This window comes from Podarcis pityusensis (assembly GCF_964106645.2).
Source record: "Podarcis pityusensis genome assembly, chromosome: 17".
In the NCBI taxonomy this organism is placed as follows: Eukaryota; Metazoa; Chordata; class Lepidosauria; order Squamata; family Lacertidae; genus Podarcis; species Podarcis pityusensis.
In genome coordinates, this window is record NC_138042.1 from 4,263,207 (window position 1) to 4,281,461 (window position 18,255).

Below are 18,255 nucleotides of genomic sequence, written 5' to 3' on the forward strand. Positions count from 1 at the left end.
ATTTAGCTTATATGATAAGCAATGAAGTACATGGTAGAAGTCTTGCTTGCAAACTGTGGGCGGGTTTATTTGTGGGAAGGGGTGTTTTCTGAGCCCCAGACCCAAAAAGTAGTCTGGTTCTGGAAGGGGTGTCCATGTTAATCAGCTTGAGGGAAGGGGGAGACTGTTCGTGAAGTGTATCTTCATTATTAATTTCTACCTGTTTCCTCATGTAGACCCCCAGTTTTCATGGGGTATACCCAGAACGAGGTCCTGCCTCAGGCGGGACGAAAATCAGCCTCCTGGGAACGCATCTGGATGCTGGGAGCAATGTCAGTGTTGTGATCCGGGGAGCCCCATGTCAGCTGATAAGGTATTGTTTGGGGTGCCATTCAGCTTTCAGTGGAGTTGGCTGGGAGCTCTTGGACAGGCTCAATATTAAATTGGGTTTGGGTGGGGGAAGGAATTGGGTGGAAGTCAGCATCGCGCTGAGGTGACTGTCCATTCAGGACAAGCATTGCAGCAGGCGGAACAATCCCCCCCATCTCCTTCCCCAAGCTCTGTTCTGGGAGTTGACCTGAAATCCCCTCCAAGCCTTTTTTTTGGGGGGGGGAGGGTGGGCGCAAGTGGAGGAGATGAGGGGAAAGCTCCGCTGGGCGAGCAGAAGCCCTTGGGCTGAAAGGACTCTTTAGGTCAGTGGTTACCAATTGGTAGTCTGCAGACCCCAGAGGTCTGTTTCACCCATGCAGGGGGTCCCTGGCACCATGGGCAAGGGCGCAAAACTGCCTAGAAAGCACTGGACAAGTGGAAATCTGCTTGGCCCCATGCTTTCTAGGCAAGGGACAAGCACAAGTCTGGATGATCCCTAGGCCTGTTTATTTTTTGCATAGCAGCTCCTTGGTATGGAGAAGCTATGAACCGAGAGTCAGCATGGTGCAGCAGGCAGAGTATCCAGCCAGAATTGAGGAGGGCCACGTTCAAATCCCCACTCAGCCATGAAGCTCCTAGACCCTGTTAACTGCCTTTCAGTTTAATCTACCTCAGAATAGAATAGGGCGGTGGTGGTGGTGGGGAGAATCAGGTGTGCTGCCCTGGAGCAGGATAAAAATGAAACAAGTCCATGGCCTGAGACCTAAGGTGGCCAGGCACAGAGGAGGGAAGCTCTGTGTTTACGTTGGACAGTGCAACGTGGGTGAGGGGAAAGTGGAAGGTGTTGAATGATGGGGTGCGGAGGAAGCATAATTTTTGAGGTTAGATTATTTGTGAGGAGGCTGTGTTTGTTTCTTTAGGGGCAATAACTCTCAGTTTCCCTCTCCCAAGGCGTAGCGCAGGGGAGATTGTCTGCCTGTCTCCCCCCTCAGCCCTAGGCCCAGGCCTCGCTGAGCTCAGCCTTCGCATTGACCGTGCTAACATCAGCACCAACGGCACAGTCTCCTTCCGCTACAGCCCTGACCCGGTTGTCACAGGGATAGAGCCTGCCTGGAGCATTGCCAAGTAAGTGATGAGCCTGTGACAGCTCTAAGCTTCTTGACTAAGCATCTCTCATTCCCACAGGACGGTGCCCAGGCCCCAAATCGGTAGATGGGAGTAACTGAGGAAATAAGGCTCTCCCCCCAACTTCCCCATGACTGCTTCCCCGCCCCCTCATGACTCAGAGAGGAAAATTGGGGGCTGCCCTCCATCCTCCACATTTAAAAAGTTTTACTTTAGACACTTCTGCTTTGTCTCGTTTATTCAATCTGTCTCCCATCTCAGTGTTTCTCAAACTATGGTCCCAGCTGTTGTTGAACTACAACTCCCATCATCCCTAGCTAGCAGGACCAGTGGTCAGAGATGATGGTAGTTGTAGTCCAACTACAGTTGGGGACCCATGTTTGACCAACACAGTCTCATCTTCTAGGCCAGCAATTTGTTTAGATTCCAATAGATAGACAGATATTTAGAGACACGCACACCTTACCCTGTTCCAAGGACAATATTGCTAATACAGGCATTCCCCCCACTAGGGTTGGGCGATACCTGGTTTTCAACATTGTGATATATCACCAGCTAAACACCACAATTTAGTGATATATCATGATTTTTGAAACTTGGAACTATGTAGGGGGGTGAAGGTTGGGTGAAGGAGCAGTCTGTGGAGATCATGCAGGTTGGGGGGGGGGTGCAGATCGGGTGTGTGGCTGGGCAAAGGAACATGGAGATTGGGTGTGCCAGTGAGCAAAGAAGCATGGAGATCAGGCTTGCAGGAAGCAAATCAGGCATACACACACACAGAAGGGAGCAAGGAAGGAAAGAGGCTTGAAGAACACAGGGCAATGTGGTGGGTTTTTGTTTTTTTATTTCGTGGCGTCTGTGAGGGAAGTCAGCGTCTCAGCATCAGTGGCTTCATGAAACCATGCTTTCTCCCAGCTGCTTCCAGATAAATCCACACTGAAGACTCACACAAACTGTGATTCATGACGCATTGCCATGTCAATTATTTTTAGACAGTTATTGTGATGTGATCTAGAAACCGGTATTGGACGATATATCAATATATCGCCCTGCCCTATCCCCTACATACACATGATTGAATCACACACAACCGTGTATATGTGTGGTGCTGGGAAATAGATAGATTCAAACCAGGAAATGGCAGGAGAGAGCTGGAGAGTCCTCATGGCTCATGAGAAGACCCTTCTAGTAGCTTGAAGAGGACGTCAGTGAGAGCAGAGGAAGCCCCAAAGAGACCAGAGGCACAGTGGGGCTTTGTTTAAGCTGCTCAGCCTCCCTCCCTAATAGCTGACGCATGGGGTAGCACAGCAGCCGCTGCAGCCACCACTTACCCAGGCATCATCCCAGCTGGTCCCAGGGCTTCAATTCTAGCTGGAGAAAGTTGTGGGGAGAGAGAGCTGGAGAGCTGGAACAAACAGGTATTCCAAGGCTTTTTAGAGGGCGCTCCTCACTCATGCAATATTCACTTATGTGCGGGGGGGACGGGACTTAACCACCACATAAGTGGGGTGATGCCTGTATGAAAAATGATATTCCTGTACTATAGAAACATCTTCCAAATTTAAAAGCATGGAGAGGACAACATTTACAGGCAGTGGAGTTAAGCCAAAAAGAGATACAGTGGTGCCCCGCAAGACGAATGCCTCGCAAGACGGAAAACCCGCTAGACGAAAGGGTTTTCCGTCTTTGAGTTGCTTCGCAGGACGAATTTCCCTATGGGCTTGCTTCGCAAGACGAAAATGTCTTGCGAGTCTTGAGATTTTTTTTCGCTTCCCCCCCCCTTTTTCTAAGCCGCTAAGCTGCTAATAGCCTTTTAGCAGCTAAGCCGCTAAGCCTTTAATAGCCGCTAAACCGCTAATAGCGCTAATCCGCTAAGCCGCTAATAGGGTTGCTTCGCAAGACGAAAAAACTGCTAGACGAAGACACTCGCGGAACGGATTAATTTCGTCTTGCGAGGCACCACTGTACTGATTTATTAGTATATATGTATGCATGTTTTTAATTTTACGAACTGTATATTTTTTGGGGGGGGTCAAAGGGACCTCAGCCCCTAGGAGTTGACTTCTATGCTCAAGGCTAATGGTGAACACTGGGGAAATTGAGTTTTGGAAAGGGAGGGGGAACACACATAGGGAGCGCACTAGCTTTGATCCTGTGTGAACTTCCCTTGGCTCATCTGCATAGGAAGGCACCTGTGACATTCTGAGCATACCTGGTCTTCTCCATGCAACTGTATCCCTGGTCTCCTTGCCATTGCCGCATGCCTGGTGGGTGCCATTATGAGAATGGGGTCTTACCAAAGTCATGAGTTTCCCTTTCTTTGGCAAGGTCTTCTCTTTATCATCTGCACCACCACAGTGTCTGTGGGCTGAATCCATTTACCTCCCCCTCTGTCTTTTCTTGCCCCCACTCTACAGTGGTAGTACCAGTCTCACAGTGAGTGGGACCCACCTGCTGACGATCCAGGAGCCCCGGGTTCGAGCTGCCTATGGGGGAATAGAAACCATCAATGTGAGTCTTCTGTGGAGTGGGCTAAACTGATGCAGACTGAGTGTGCTGCAAAAAAGAGGCAATTGACAGACATAGAGGAGAGAGGGAGGGAGGGAGGGAGAGAGAAGGGATTTGCACCATCAGGTTAGCTACTCTGCTCTAAGAAACAATATACCACTCACCCATATTGTGTATCAACCAGTACTATCACTTGGCTTAAAACATGTTTGTTGATCTACAGATCAGTCCTCCATACCCTGGAGTTCAAGAGCAGAATGTCCATTGCACCTGTAGTTCTTAACTTCAAACTTTTGCCAGGTTTTCACTTCCGCTTTGAAACTGTCCATCTTTTGTGCATTAAATTTGTGTGATTGTAGCTGGCCAGCCGCCAAGTGTGTAAAGCTGTCATTGCATAAGTTGAATGCACACCAGTTGCGAGTTGACTGTATATAAACTCACTGCACATTCTCCCTCCACCGTCTGAGAGAAGGTCTGTAGCTTAAGGAACTATTCAGACATATGATCTCCCACTTTCATTCTGGATGGTGAAGTTCAGAAGGAAACTCCATAATGTGATATATATTTTCTTAATCATGTATTTCCACTCCCAAGACTCTGTAAGTAAAAACCATAAAATGTAAACCATAAAATTGTAAGTAAAACCATGAAATGGTTCTTAAACATATCTGTCTCTGTCTTGAATCCAAGATAAAGATTAGGAGGCCCAAAGCATTCTGGGAGGGAGGGAGGGAATAGTCCTCCCTTCCAAGCCCTTAAAAGGCAACATACTTTTTGAGCTAATTGTGAAAGCCAAGACTCTGCATGTCAGAAGTAAGGACTGCTGGTCTTTGAGACAGCAGAGTAGGTATGCGCGGTTGGGTGTTGAAGGTCAGAAGCCAAGTGTAGCGGATTATTCTTTGTTCCCCCTCAGTTGTGGGGTGTCTGTTTTTCCTTCCTTGCAGAGTTGCCAGGTGCAGAATGACTCGGTGATGTTGTGCAAGGCCCCTGGCATCATACCTGGGGAGCAGGCCCTGCCCCTTGCAGGTGCTCACCCTGACGAGTTTGGCTTCCTCTTGGATGATGTGGCAGCCGCACGTACCTTGAACCGCTCAGCCTTTACCTACTACCCTGACCCCAGCTTTGAGCCGTTTGGTCCCAGCGGCATCCTGGAGATTAAGCCTGGATCCCATGTAGTCCTCAAGGTACTGAAGCAGTTTGTGTCAGGGCTTTTAAAACGTTAATGGTTGAAACCCTCAAGCCAATCAAATGATAGCCTGCTCAAAGCCTACTGAATAAAAACCATGACAGAATTATTTTGTCCAGCATGATGTAGCTTTTTACCTTTTGGTTAGAGATAAGCATTCCAAAAAAGAAAGGAGTGCCTATTTTATGGTTGTGGCATTCAAATACATTGGTACCTCGGGTTAAGTACTTAATTCGTTCTGGAGGTCCATTATTAACCTGAAACTGTTCTTAAGCACCACTTTAGCTAATGGAGCCTCCTGCTGCCGCTGTACGATTTCTGTTCTCATCCCAAAGCAAAGTTCTTAACCCGAGGTACTATTTCTGGGTTAGTGGAGTCTGTAACCTGAAGCATATGTAACCCGAGGTACCACTGTACAGAATTCGATCAGAAATTGAGAATTTAGTTTTCTTTCATATATATTTTAAAAACTTTTTTCTAGACCTTATGACAGCAAAGTAGGTGTGAGTAAATATAGGACTTGTTTGGTGAAATCTGGTTGAGGTGGTCTGAGGAGGATTCCCAATGATTAAGGAATTTAGTTTTAGATCCTTGCCTTTCTCCATGGATAAGAGAAATATACAATTCTGTACTGGCTGCAGAGAATGAATGTGCTTTTTGGTGCTATGTTGAATGGACTTTGTGCAGAGTGGGTACCCAATTTGCACTTTGAGAGCCCTGGGCTTGGACTCAAGAGACTCTTCTCCATGCCTAGATTCAGGGTCCTGTGACAGAATGCTCCCATATCTTCACTCATATTCCTGTGTCTTTCAGGGCAGGAACCTGATCCCAGCAGTATCGGGCAGCGCACGACTCAACTATACAGTCCTAATCGGCGGAGAGCCCTGCATCCTGACCATCTCAGAGACCCAACTGCTGTGTGATTCACCAAGCCAAACCGGGGAACAGCCAGTTACGGTACACCTATCATTGGAAGTCAGGGAGGGAAGGGGGGATGTGGAGCAGATGGGACCAGTCTGCCCATTCCAGGGAGAACTGCCAATGCTATGGACATGTAAGGGGTTGTCCAGTGAGTGATTTGTCCTGGTGATGTGACATAGTAGTATGCATGTGTTAGCCTGAGTAATGTCATCCCCGCCCCTCCCCGGCAAGTGTAGGTACACAGCTGGTGGGTAGACCTGCCCATCCTGCCCAACTAAAAGAAAAAAATTGCAGAACAGAGCACGCCATACATCTAGGTTGAAGAGTGTGGGATATGCTAGGGTTCTCTCACCAAATAGTACTTACCCCAAACCTGGATTTTGGCATCTAGGAATTCTCCTTTTTTCCCCTTGCCACCAACAAAGAGGTCAACAATGTTCCAAGAACAAGTCCTGATGTCCAAAAAGATATGCCCTATGTGCATTTGAGGGCTGTTCCCCTGAGCTAAGCTGCTGGACCTCATTGTTTTCAGAGACAGCACATATCCTGAACAGCAGATGCCAGTTAGTTAAATGTACAAGGGGATGGGAGAGCTGTTGTCTTAATGATGGTGGACTGTATTAATAGGCCCTTGGCCTGATGCAGCAGGGGTGCTTCTCCTGTGTGACCTGGCTTTAATCTCTTGCTCTTCTTTTTGTAGATCCTGGTGGGGGGTCTCTCGTTCTCCCCTGGGACCTTACACATTTACCCTGAGACAGCCCTGCCTTTGCCGGCTCTTGTTGGGTTAGGTGCAGGAGGAAGTCTGCTTCTGGGCGCTATCATTGGGGTGCTGGTGGCCTACAAGCGGAAGACTCGGGACGCTGACCGTACTCTGAAGCGGTTGCAGCTGCAGATGGACAACTTGGAGTCTCGCGTGGCCCTGGAGTGCAAGGAAGGTATTTAGGGGGCTGGGAAATAAAGGGACGTGAATGTAGGGGGCAGCAACATTGCCTTTTGGGCCCAAGGTTGGTAGTTGTTGCTGGAACGTGTTAATGTAATCTTTGGCATCTCCTCTCTAAGGAGGAGACTGGTGCCAATGTAGGTCTTTGGGCACAAAGGTGCCTTCTCTAGTTGTTATCTGTAGCCTCCAACATGGAGTGTGGAGGTCCAGCTCCCTCTGGGGAGGGATGCATCAGGACTGGTTCCCAGGGTATGGAATAGTTCCTTTTGTAGATTGGAAAGATGTGCAGCCATTATGGGCTCCATATTCTTTTCACAGCAAATAGTTTGTGGCAGTCACCAGTTCCTGTAACACTGCGACAAGGCCAGCCCAACCATTCAGGAGAGTGGGATGGCTGCATCAGACAGCTAATTCTGGGTGTCATGAAGGGACAGGAACCCAGGAGTTATTGAAGGTATTTCTGATAGTATCTCCACTCGCAAGGAAAGATGCTTGTGGGATTTTCTGTCTCATTTGCCAGAATAACTTGGCCAGCTTCAAGATGGCCATGATTGGGGGTGGGATTTGCCGTTATGCTTCATGTAACAAAATGTATTTGGTTTATAGGTAACAAAAGTCTTTGGTTGTCAGTTTATCCCACAACCATGCCTATTTTGTTCCCATTTTGTGAAATAGTTGAGTGTTGGGAGTTTTCTGTTAACGTATTAATTCACAGAAGATTTGTTTAGGTTTCAGCCCCTCCTTGGGTGTCTCGAAATTAAATCTCTGGTGTTTCTCTGGGGGTGGCTGGGCAAGAAGGGCAGAGAAGGTCCACCTAAACTCTAGATGGCAAAGACATGGGCATAGGCACAAAATGCCAAGGTACGATTCCCGCCCCCCCATTTTCCCACTACTGCACACCATGACTATCTGTCCCAATAGACACACATTCCCTGCCTTAGAAAACAGTTTAGAACAAAGAGCAGAAAGAGAAGAACCTTCAGCAATAAGAGTGCAGTCATCTTAGGCAGTAATTTCTGGTGTAAATATGTGTCAAAAATCCACAAAAGCATTCCTTTGTGTGAAATGTTGAGAAGGTTGTGCTTGATACAGCTTGGTGGGCTCAGAGAAAAGGCACTTGCCATGAATGGTCCTTAATGAGAAATGTGGCAGCTTCTGGAGAACCCTAGGAACCCAGGTGTCTGTAAATTCTTTGGCTCCCTTAGGTTTCAAAAGCCTAGGGGTGGTTTTTTTTTGGGGGGGGGGGAATTACAGTGGAGAAGGTTGCCCGTTATGCATGGTCTCCAACACTTTTGACCATCTTCCACCTTCTTCAGCTTTTGCTGAGCTGCAGACAGATATTAACGAGCTGACAAACAACATGGATGGTGTGAAGATCCCTTTCCTGGACTATCGGACCTATGCAAGGCGTGTGCTTTTTCCAGGGGTGGATGAGCACCCAGCGCTGCAGGAGACCAGTGTAAGTTGCAATGCAGGGGGAGAGACAGGGACCTGGCAAAGGTTTTTGCCTTACAGGTGGCAGAAAAGGGAGATCAGAAGCTGGTGTTTTGTGATCTCCATATGACACAAACCAAGTCATGGAGGAACCACCAAGTCCATAGTGGTGGGGTTCTTGCATGTTGAAGTCTTGGCCTTCTAGCTTTTGGGTGCAGGTCAGTCCCCTGCCCCACTTTGGTATTTCCTCCATTGAGGTACATGTTCTTGAACTACTTGTTTGGCCTCGCTTAGACAAATTAATGGAGGATAGGCTATCAATGGCTACTAACCATAATGTCTATGTCCTGCCTTATCAATCGGAAGCAGGTGTGCCTCTGTAGATGGGTTGCTGGGAATCAGTCACAAGTGGGCAGAGTGCAGTTGCACTCGGGTCATGCCTCTGGCCTTCCTTATAGGCACATGGTTGGCCATTGTGAGACCAGGACGCTGTACTATGATGAGGCCTTTGGCCTCATCCAGCAAGGGTCTTCTGCCTGTCAGCCCCCAAAGACACCTATCTCATTGCTGTTGGAAACAAGAAACTGGTCTAGGTGGGTCCTTGCTCTGATCTAGCAGCAAAGGATGTTCCTATTCTTTTAATGCTCTTATGCAGAAGAGACAAGAGTCAATAGTGCAGATGACAACATTCCTCTCCCAGTGGCCATCTTGTGAGCAGCAGCATCTCAAAGACATGTGCAAAGTTTCAGGACCCTCCATGGGAATGTTTTTAATGTGCATGACCATTTTCCAGGTGTCCTGGCTAGCTCAAGGGGTGTGTCTCTCTCGCTTCTCTTGCCCTCCACAGACGCCACCGAGCACAGAGAAAGGCCTCCGCCTCTTCGGGCAGCTGCTGCACACGCGGCCCTTCCTGTTGACCTTCATCCACACCCTGGAGGGACAGCGTGGCTTCTCCATGCGGGACCGGGGGGCTGTTGCTTCCCTGACTATGGTGGCTCTGCAAGGCAGGCTGGACTATGCTACTGGTGTGCTGAAGCAGCTGCTGGCAGACCTCATTGAAAAGAACCTGCAGAACCGTGCGCACCCCAAGCTCTTGCTCCGCCGGTGAGAGGCCTTCTTTGCTCCTCCCCACCACTTAATGCCATAAGCCTTTAACCCTCACATTGCCACCAAACAAGTGCCATAACACCCTCAATTGCCTCCCCATCTTCTAAACAAGAGATTGCCAGACCCCATTAAGGCTGGGAACCACGTATCAGCATCGTGCTGGTACAGTCAGCTACATTTGCCCCTCTGCAGCACTTCCACACAGAGCTGCTATGGGTCCTCAGCCCCTGCTAGCCCTGCCATGTTCCACCTCTTAACATGCAAACTTCTGTGCTGCTCCCTGCTGAATTTCTCCCCATCTTTCCAGTCTGGTGGACTGAATTGATGCTGTGTGTCTCTTCCTTCCCTCCAAATGTCCCTGTAATTCCAGGGGCTGGGGGCAGCAGCATCCCATTTGTTGGAGTGAACATTGTTGGGGCAGAGGAAGTAGGGAGGTCAAGTTTCTAGCCCCTGTGACATGGCAAAGGGGTTCCCAGATTTATGTGTATTTCTCTTCACAGCTGTGTGGGGGGGGGGGCACTGAGGATTCCCTCCACCTCCCACATGTGGGGAACTCAGCTGTCTGTGCTCTCTCTTTTTCTGTTTTCCCAGGACGGAGTCCGTAGCTGAGAAGATGTTGACAAATTGGTTTACTTTCCTGTTGCACAGGTTCCTCAAGGTGAGTGCATGCAAGCGAAAGAGAGGGGGGCAGGCAGGGGGAGAGAGAGAAGTGAGAGAGATGGAACGGGGCCTCTGACATCTGGGTCCTGGCCCTTATTCTGGCAGAGAGCAGGAATCTAAAGGGGGCTGAGGGAAACTAGAGGCCAAAGATCCAGAATTTTCTACCCATGGTCTTTGTCCTGGGGATACGGAGTTGGGAATGAGAGTTATGTGGTTAGGGAAGGAAATGTTTTGCATGCATCAGCTTCCATGTTCAATCTCTAGGATCTGTAGTTTGAAAAATGACCAGGTAGCAGGGGATGGCAGCCGTGGCTGGTCCATTAGGCCAAGCAATTTGCGTCCCTACCACCTTGGTTGGCCCTGCTGCCTGCCCTCCTTACTTACAACCGGTCGAGGAGTGTGTGGCCCTGCCTGCCGCCTGCCACCTCCTTATTCAGCAGGGAGGAGGAATGGGAGTGAGGAGGAACTCAAATGTGTTGGCTCTGCCTCTCACTGGCTGTGGTTGCGTCTGTCACTGCCTATGCCTACTGCTGGACTCCTTGCCTCCTGGGTGATGGAGAGCCCCTTTCTCTGCCAGAGGCCCTGATGCCAAAGTAGATGGATGATCAACTGACCCTGGGATAAGGGAGCTTCCTATGTTCCTTGCCTATGAACCTCTCTCTTCTTCCCCACCCCAGGAATGTGCTGGGGAGCCGCTATTTATGCTATTCTGTGCCATCAAGCAGCAGATGGAGAAAGGACCCATAGATTCCATCACAGGCGAGGCTCGCTACTCGCTGAGCGAGGACAAGCTCATTCGCCAGCAAATAGATTACAAGACCTTGGTGAGGATGCTAGGGGCTGTGCCACGCCTCTTCGTAGTCTGGGGAGAGAACAGTTTAGTTCGCTCTGTGAAGGGGGGGGGGGGTTGCTGTTGCGTAGGCCAGTCTGGCTTGCAGTCTTGGTGGTTTAGAGGACTCCAGGCCACCAGATTTGAAGAGATAAGCAGCAGCCTAACATTTTAATGGCAGGAGACATAACTTTATAGGGCTGACCTACTTAAGCCTCAAATGGGGCTGCCTTAAAGGAAGAAAGTTCCACAAAGTTCCATAGAACTGGAGAGAGGAACAGGGAAGGGTGAGATTAGCCCAGTGATGCCAAAGACTGCTGTGTGCCTGTGTGGTGCATGCTGGACTTTGGCTAAGGTGAGGCACTAGGTTCTGCTTACAGGCAGCTGGGGGAGGGGCAAAACAGGGTTCCATTCCTACAGTTCTATGTAGGGATAAAAGTTTGGTTTGTTTGTTTTTTACTTTTGGCTGACCGCGAAAAGAATTGGCCTTCCCCTGTTTCCATCCTGGCGTAGATTAGGCAACCTGCTCTTGGACCTCCATGTTAGTTTGGCAATAAAAAGGTTATCAAAATATCTCCAATTTCATACATTGGACTGACCCCAAATGCAGCAATGCTGGAACTGCAGTTGCTCACAAATGGTTGTTGGGGATGTGAGGAATGACCAGAGCTGAAAAATGTTCCAGGTATGACCCTGGGCGCATGTAACTAGGGATGCATGAGCCTTGAAACTGTGACGATTGCAACGTTAGCAGGTTTTTTCTCTGTTTCCAGACTCTGTTATGTACCCCTCCTGAGCCCCCTGGGGGCCCTGCTGTGCCTGTCAAGGTATTAAACTGTGACTCAGTGACGCAAGTGAAGGAGAAGCTGCTGGACGCTGTGTACCGTGGGGTGCCCTATTCCCAACGCCCACGTGCCGAAGACATGGAGCTGGGTATGAAGGCAGGAACGTGGGAGAAAGCAGGTGGGGCTGGGAGCATGGATGGACACCTTGGTTATTAGCCACTGGGCTTAGGCTAGGGGTGGAGAACCTTGGTTCCAGCATAGGCTCTTCGACTGTAGGTCCCGTTATCCCTAACCACAGGCCATGCTGACTGGGGCTGATGGGAATTTCAGTAACAACAACATCTGGAGGGCCACAGGCTCCCCATCCCTGGCTTAAGTTGTAACAAAATTGGGGGGGGGGGGAGCCTGGGAGAGATAATACCAAGCCAGCTCTCTCCTCATTGACCTCCTTTTTCACCCCAGAATGGTGTCAAGGCAGTGGGGGGCGAACCATTCTGCAGGATGAGGATGCCACAAGCAAGATTGAAGGAGACTGGAAGCGGCTCAATACACTTGGGCATTATCAGGTAACCGGTTTCCCTTCCACCCAGCTCAGGGCCATCTAGATGAACTACCCTGGATTCCTAATATGTTTACCATAGCCTGGGGAAAATGGGAAAACGCGGTAGAGTTTGGGAGCAAGCCGCTTCCGAGCAGTACAAGGTGTGAGGGCTGTTCTGTATTCCTTAGGAATATTTCTGGCAGGAATCAGGAAATAAATAATGCTTTGCACGCCATAGAAGATTTGAGGAGTGGAATAGAGGAGGTTGCGAGGGGGGTGGAAGAGGGGGCCGTGCATGTGAGTGTCTTGACCAAGCAAAGAACACTGGATTACCTCAAGAATACAACTCGAGGAGTCATACTCCGTACTGTTTGGAAGCTTCAGTGACAAACTGTATTCTGGGGGATTATCCTAGCTCTCTTCTTGTGTGCTGAGGTAGAAAGAAGCTGATTGTAGCATAATGGCTTAAGACTTCAAGGCAGGAAGATCCCTGTTCAAATCTCGTCTCCATCATAAATTCACTATGTTGGCCACTTAAGCCAAGCCACTGTTCTCTCAGGTTCACAAACACATATGCTTGCACACCCTCCCATATAATAATAATATTGGCCTACTTTACAAGGCTGTTACAAAGATAATGCAGGTAAAATGCATTGAAAATGGCAAATGTATTATTATTATTATTATTATTATTATTATTATTATTATGTCAATTTTTGTTCTCTCCCCCCCCCCCTTTTAACCCCATCTTTACCTGTCCCACCCCTGCCATCCCTGCCATTCAATGTGCAGGTAGCAGATGGCTCTGCAGTGGCGCTGGTTCCTAGGCAGGCATCGGGCTACAATATAGCCAGCTCTTTCACTTTCACCCACTCGCTGAGCCGCTATGGTAAGGAATGACACATCCTGCTCAACACTCCCCATTCCCTCTAATGCTTGGCTGCTCTAAGTGACCAATGGCTCCTGCCTTTCTCTCTCTGACAAGGTAACACAATGTTGTGCAAAGTTATGCTGTGTTTTTTGGGTGGTGGTGGAGTTGAATTCAGCTCCCCACCCCCCACCCCATTGCCCCTAAAGTTTGAGAGGATGAAAATGCATCTTCCATCCTTCTGTACACTCTATACAAGAATCTTCAACCTCCTGTCCCCCCCCCCCCAAATTAATTCTGTGCTCAGACAATCCATATTTTGGATTATTCAGTCTATATACACTAATTTATGCAAATTTACATACTTCTTCCATTTTTCATAATTTCTCATTGTTAGCCATGGGTTTAGTCACTGCCCTCAACCACTGGAACTCTTATTCAGCTGCACTTCCTCAATATAATTATTATTAAAAGCTGATGCTGAATTCTGCACATCGTGTTGCCTGTTTTGTGCTTCCTCTTCATTCCTGCTGAATCACAGCACATGCACAGGTCCACGAAGCTGGAATTAATGCACACAGGGGTGCTGTGTCCTTGGCCTTGTTCTCAGAGTCCATAGAGCTGGTCACAGCTCTTTCCTGACCTGTTGGCTCTTTTGCAATGCCATCTGTCAGTGTTTCACCTGAGCCCTCCTGAGCCGAGAATGCAACCTTGTGCAGGCAGCATTTTCCTGTTGTCCATCTATATGACCTGGTTCCCTGCTGTATACAATGTGAACTGGAGCGTAAGAAGATTTGTCCTTCACAAGTGAAGTGTCCTTTCTTACTGTGTGACACAGCAAGCCTCTGGCCTTTTGTGGCTTGCCCTATTATCACCTAAGCCAGGTGGCCTTTCAAGGAGGGCTATTGCCACGTCCAAACTTCTTATCCCTAAGCTTTCTTCCAGCACCACCCTGGCCTGGCTGTAATTATGTTTGCTATTCCAAGCCTGGAATGCATGTAATTTTACTGCCACTCCCACTCTGTGGCTTTGTGGTTGGAGGGGAACGGGGAGTGGTTCACTTGGCCTATGGAGCCTGGTGGTTTTGGTATTACCAGTGCCTGCTTGGGTGCAGGCACTCTTCAAGGCTGAATAAATGCAAACCTGTCCTTCAGGTGAGCTTCTGGTGTAGAGCAAAGATTGAAAGGAGGTGCATGGAACCCAGGCTCTTGAGGGTTGGTCTTGAGGGCTGACATGGGGAAAGCTCATAAGAAGTTCTTGCTCATCCCCCCCCCCCAATCTTCCACAGAGAGTTTGCTCCGCACCTCTAGCAGTCCAGAGAGCTTGCGCTCACGAGCCCCCATCCTCACTCCGGATCAAGATTCGGGTACCCGTCTCTGGCATTTAGTCAAGAACCACGAGCATCTTGGAGACCCTAAGGAGGGGGAACGAGGGAGCAAGATGGTGTCTGAGATCTACCTCACAAGGCTCCTTGCCACCAAGGTATGTCATGAAAGGAACTGAATCACTGAAATGGGGGCTTGGCTAGTTTTAAAAGCTCCTTGCCCAAACCAGGCAGGCAGAAGATTCTGTACCAATCTGTAAATCAATCCGCGGCAGACATTTTTCCTTGAAAACTGCCAGGGAAAAGATTTTTTTTTGTGCTTAACCTAAAAGTGACTTCCTGTTCCTGTTTTTGTTTTAAAAGAACCTCATTGCAGTTCTCCCTGATATCCTTTTTAACAATTGAAGAATTATCACTCTATTTTCCTCTGCCTTGTTGGTATTTTCTCTTTGGTATATGAAACGCACTGAGCTTCTTCTTCCAACCTTTCATTATATAACCTACAGATCTCTGTAGTTCTAGTCTTCAACAAAGCCCTATTGGAGTGGGCCCAGGTTAAGAGTGAGGTGAGAGGGGGCACGTGCTTCAGGCAGCAGGTACAGGGGGCCCACAAAACAGCATCCAAAACAGCCATCCGGGCACTTGCATGGCAAGTCCTTGCATTCCAACCAACCACCTCTTCCAATAAGTAAAGCATAGCCAGGAATGCAAGGAGTCACTGAATGTGTGCTTGAGGGGCAGCTGTTCTATGGCCAGTTGCAGCTTACTCACCACTTCTAGGAGGAGGAGGCTGGCTGTAAAAGGGGCACCTCCTTGCTCACCCCAGGAAGAGAAAGGTGAGGAGCCCAGCGGCAGTGGGATGACACAAGGAGAGTTTCTCCCTTTGTCCCTCCTGGGTTGCTCCTTGCTTTCCTCTTCCTGGGGCAGACAAGGAGGGCAGACCTTTCTACAGCAGCCTGCAGAAGGGAGCAGAAGGCAGCAGTGCAGCCTTTGCCTCCTAGGGCAAATTCTGTAGATCTCACACTGTCTTGGGGGAGACATTTCCCCACAGTCCTCTTCATGTTTCTGGCCTTGTTTAGTTTGGAAAAGGACTGTAGCTTAGTGGCACTGCCTCTGCTTTGCATACGAAAGGTCCCAGGTCCAGTCCCCACTGGCATCTTCATGTCTGACTGGGAGACCCCTGCCTGAAACCCTGGAGAGCTGCTGCCAGTTAGTGTAAACAATACTGAACTAGATGGATCCATAGTCTGACTCTGCACAAGGCAGCTTCCTGTGTTCCGACAGCGGTCAACCCTTCACAGAGGTGGCCTGAACTCGTCTCCTGGGGCAGGGCATGCTTTGAACCACAGCCTGTCTGGATTGCAGGGGTGTGATCATTGGTGCCTCTGGCCTGGGCCTTGTGGCGAACTCACTGCAGCTTCCAGTGTCTGCCAGCTGACATCTAAGCACAGCACAGATACTTTATGGACATGGCATGTGATGCCACTGTCACCAAAACATTACCTGACAGTGAGGAAGGAATGCAGAGAATGTGTCATTTGGGGTCTGAGTTGTGTGAGATTGTTTGTGTAATGTGATGTGCATACACATGTGATTTTTGTTTGTATTCTACCATTCTGCTCATTCTATTCTAATCATGTTACTCCAGTATTTGACTGTAATACATTTAGTAGCATTTTGTGGTGCTGCTCTGGTGTAGTGGCTAAGAGTGGGCTGACACGGTTTTATTGTTGTGATTTAATTTCATTGCTCTGGTTTCCTTTAAAAAGGGAGTGGGGTGTTGATCTTTTTATGGTAATAAGAAACACTAAACCAGGAGGTCCTCAGTTCAAATCTTGTCTCCACCATGAATTTTTTTAATGGTGTAAGGTAAGTCACTGTCCTCACATCTGCAAAATGGGGATATGTTGTTACAACTTTACAGAGTAATTACAGGGATTATTGAGATAAAGTACAAATACAAATGTCAGTTGTAATTTAATGAACATGATTTATAGACCACTTAATTATCAAAATTTCTAAGTGGTAGTAATATTACTATTGTGTACAGTTTCCTTTTTAAACTGGCGATCAGTACCCTTTTATTTATAATAAAAACAAACCCAGTGCCTAAGATTTCCATAAGTTGTACCTATGTTAAAAGATAAGAGGGTCACTGGCTGCAGGCTCACAATTGAATAGATACAAAAGGAAAAGGAATGAGGAGGGAAGAGAAAAGCACTGGAGCAGCTGCTTCTTCACTGGCCAATGGATGGGGCCAAGTTGTCTCCCCTTCATCATGTTTTTCCTGGGAGCCAGAAGATGCAACCTCCAAGTGACCCTTGTTCCCCTGGCTTGTGTTAGAGGGCGGAGGGTGCGTCCCTTCAGCTCTGCAGGTCTGCTTGCATAATTCTTATTTTAAAAAATATTTTCATTGATTTTGTTAGATTACAACAAAAAATATTACTCGGAATGAAGAACATAAAGAGGCAAATAATAATTCCCCCCTAGCAACGACTGTCTCTCAGCAATACATCATCTGCTCACATTATAATAATAGTTGCCTTGCACAGTCTTTCAAATACAGGCAGCTACCATTTTAGGCGCATCTACACAGGGCCAGATTTAGGTTTGATGAGGCCCTAAGCTACTGAAGGTAATGGGGCCCTTTATATGTCCAGCTGTCCTTTGTCAAGACCTCTCCTCCTACCCGAGGGGAGGGGTTGTGAGTGGGACCCAATTCCCATGTTGACAGTGGGGCGTTTCAGCCCCCTGCATCCACTTTCCAGCTCCCGCGCCCCTTCAGCCAGCCAACTGGCCTGGCTTGGGGGCAGGGTCTAGCCACACTTAAGCAGCCGCGGCAGTGCTGCACCCTCACTTTGCTTCCAGAATTTGACGGATCACCCGCCCACCCTCCCTTTAGGTCATCTCTACGCTTTTGACATGGCTATGGACCTTGGTTGGTTGCCTTGGTTGGCCAAGAAGCCTGGTAGGAATTTTTATCCATTTGGCTAATTGGCTCCAGCCTCTTGGTTTTTCACCTACCTCGTAGCAAATGGTCACAACTTTTCGGGTATTGGCAGTTAGGCATTGGAATATGTGTGGTGTGTTGGAGGGCAGGTTGTGGCCATCACCTACCCCTCACCTTTTGGGTATTCCATTAAAGGGATCCGGCGGTCGTGGATCCTGTCTGATGCCCTACTGGTGGCTAGGGCCATGGCATTACCCCGGGGAAAGGGGAAGCTTCCAGTTGTATTTGCATCAACAAGCTCCTCCCACTGGTTGTTAACCCTTGAATGACTCCCCGCTGAGCGGGGTGGAGTCATGTATAGATTGTTTGATCCAATGCCTAAGCCAATACCACTCACATGCTGTAACCAACAAAGTTGTGGCCTTATTTACCCCATTAACCTAAAATACATGTGTCTTTGTGTCTTATTTATCCCTAAGCGGGTGGCAGGTCCTCGACTCACAACAACAAATTGTTGTTTTTTGTGTTGGAATATATTCTATATGGTAATTTATGGACCTAATAGGTATCTAAAGCCATTTGCCACTGTTGTTGTATGTAGGTTTTTTTTCTTCTAATTTTTTTTTGGGGTGCCCAAGAGAGTGGGGCCCTCTGCTACAGCTTGTTTAGCTTATATGCAAATCCAGCACTGCATCTACAGGGCGTGCGATTGATGAGGTGTGGGTCCTT

At 48.4% G+C, this 18,255-nt stretch overlaps 1 protein-coding gene across 4 annotated transcripts in view; it reads left to right on the forward strand.

The window, feature by feature from the left end:
- The window catches only part of PLXNA3 (plexin A3), a 72,405-nt gene that overhangs the window by 47,154 nt on the left and 6,996 nt on the right, over positions 1-18,255 (forward strand). For 3 of the 4 annotated variants that reach the window (XM_080987383.1, XM_080987384.1, XM_080987382.1), the window contains exons 15-28: positions 216-352; positions 1,300-1,473; positions 3,891-3,984; positions 4,926-5,165; positions 5,981-6,124; positions 6,789-7,023; positions 8,345-8,487; positions 9,310-9,566; positions 10,161-10,227; positions 10,907-11,053; positions 11,832-12,021; positions 12,306-12,409; positions 13,177-13,273; positions 14,541-14,734. In XM_080987383.1, the coding sequence (XP_080843509.1) occupies positions 216-352; positions 1,300-1,473; positions 3,891-3,984; positions 4,926-5,165; positions 5,981-6,124; positions 6,789-7,023; positions 8,345-8,487; positions 9,310-9,566; positions 10,161-10,227; positions 10,907-11,053; positions 11,832-12,021; positions 12,306-12,409; positions 13,177-13,273; positions 14,541-14,734 (2,223 nt within the window). The remainder of the gene's footprint in view (positions 1-215; positions 353-1,299; positions 1,474-3,890; positions 3,985-4,925; positions 5,166-5,980; positions 6,125-6,788; positions 7,024-8,344; positions 8,488-9,309; positions 9,567-10,160; positions 10,228-10,906; positions 11,054-11,831; positions 12,022-12,305; positions 12,410-13,176; positions 13,274-14,540; positions 14,735-18,255) is intronic. The other variant, XM_080987385.1, reaches the window with a different exon arrangement.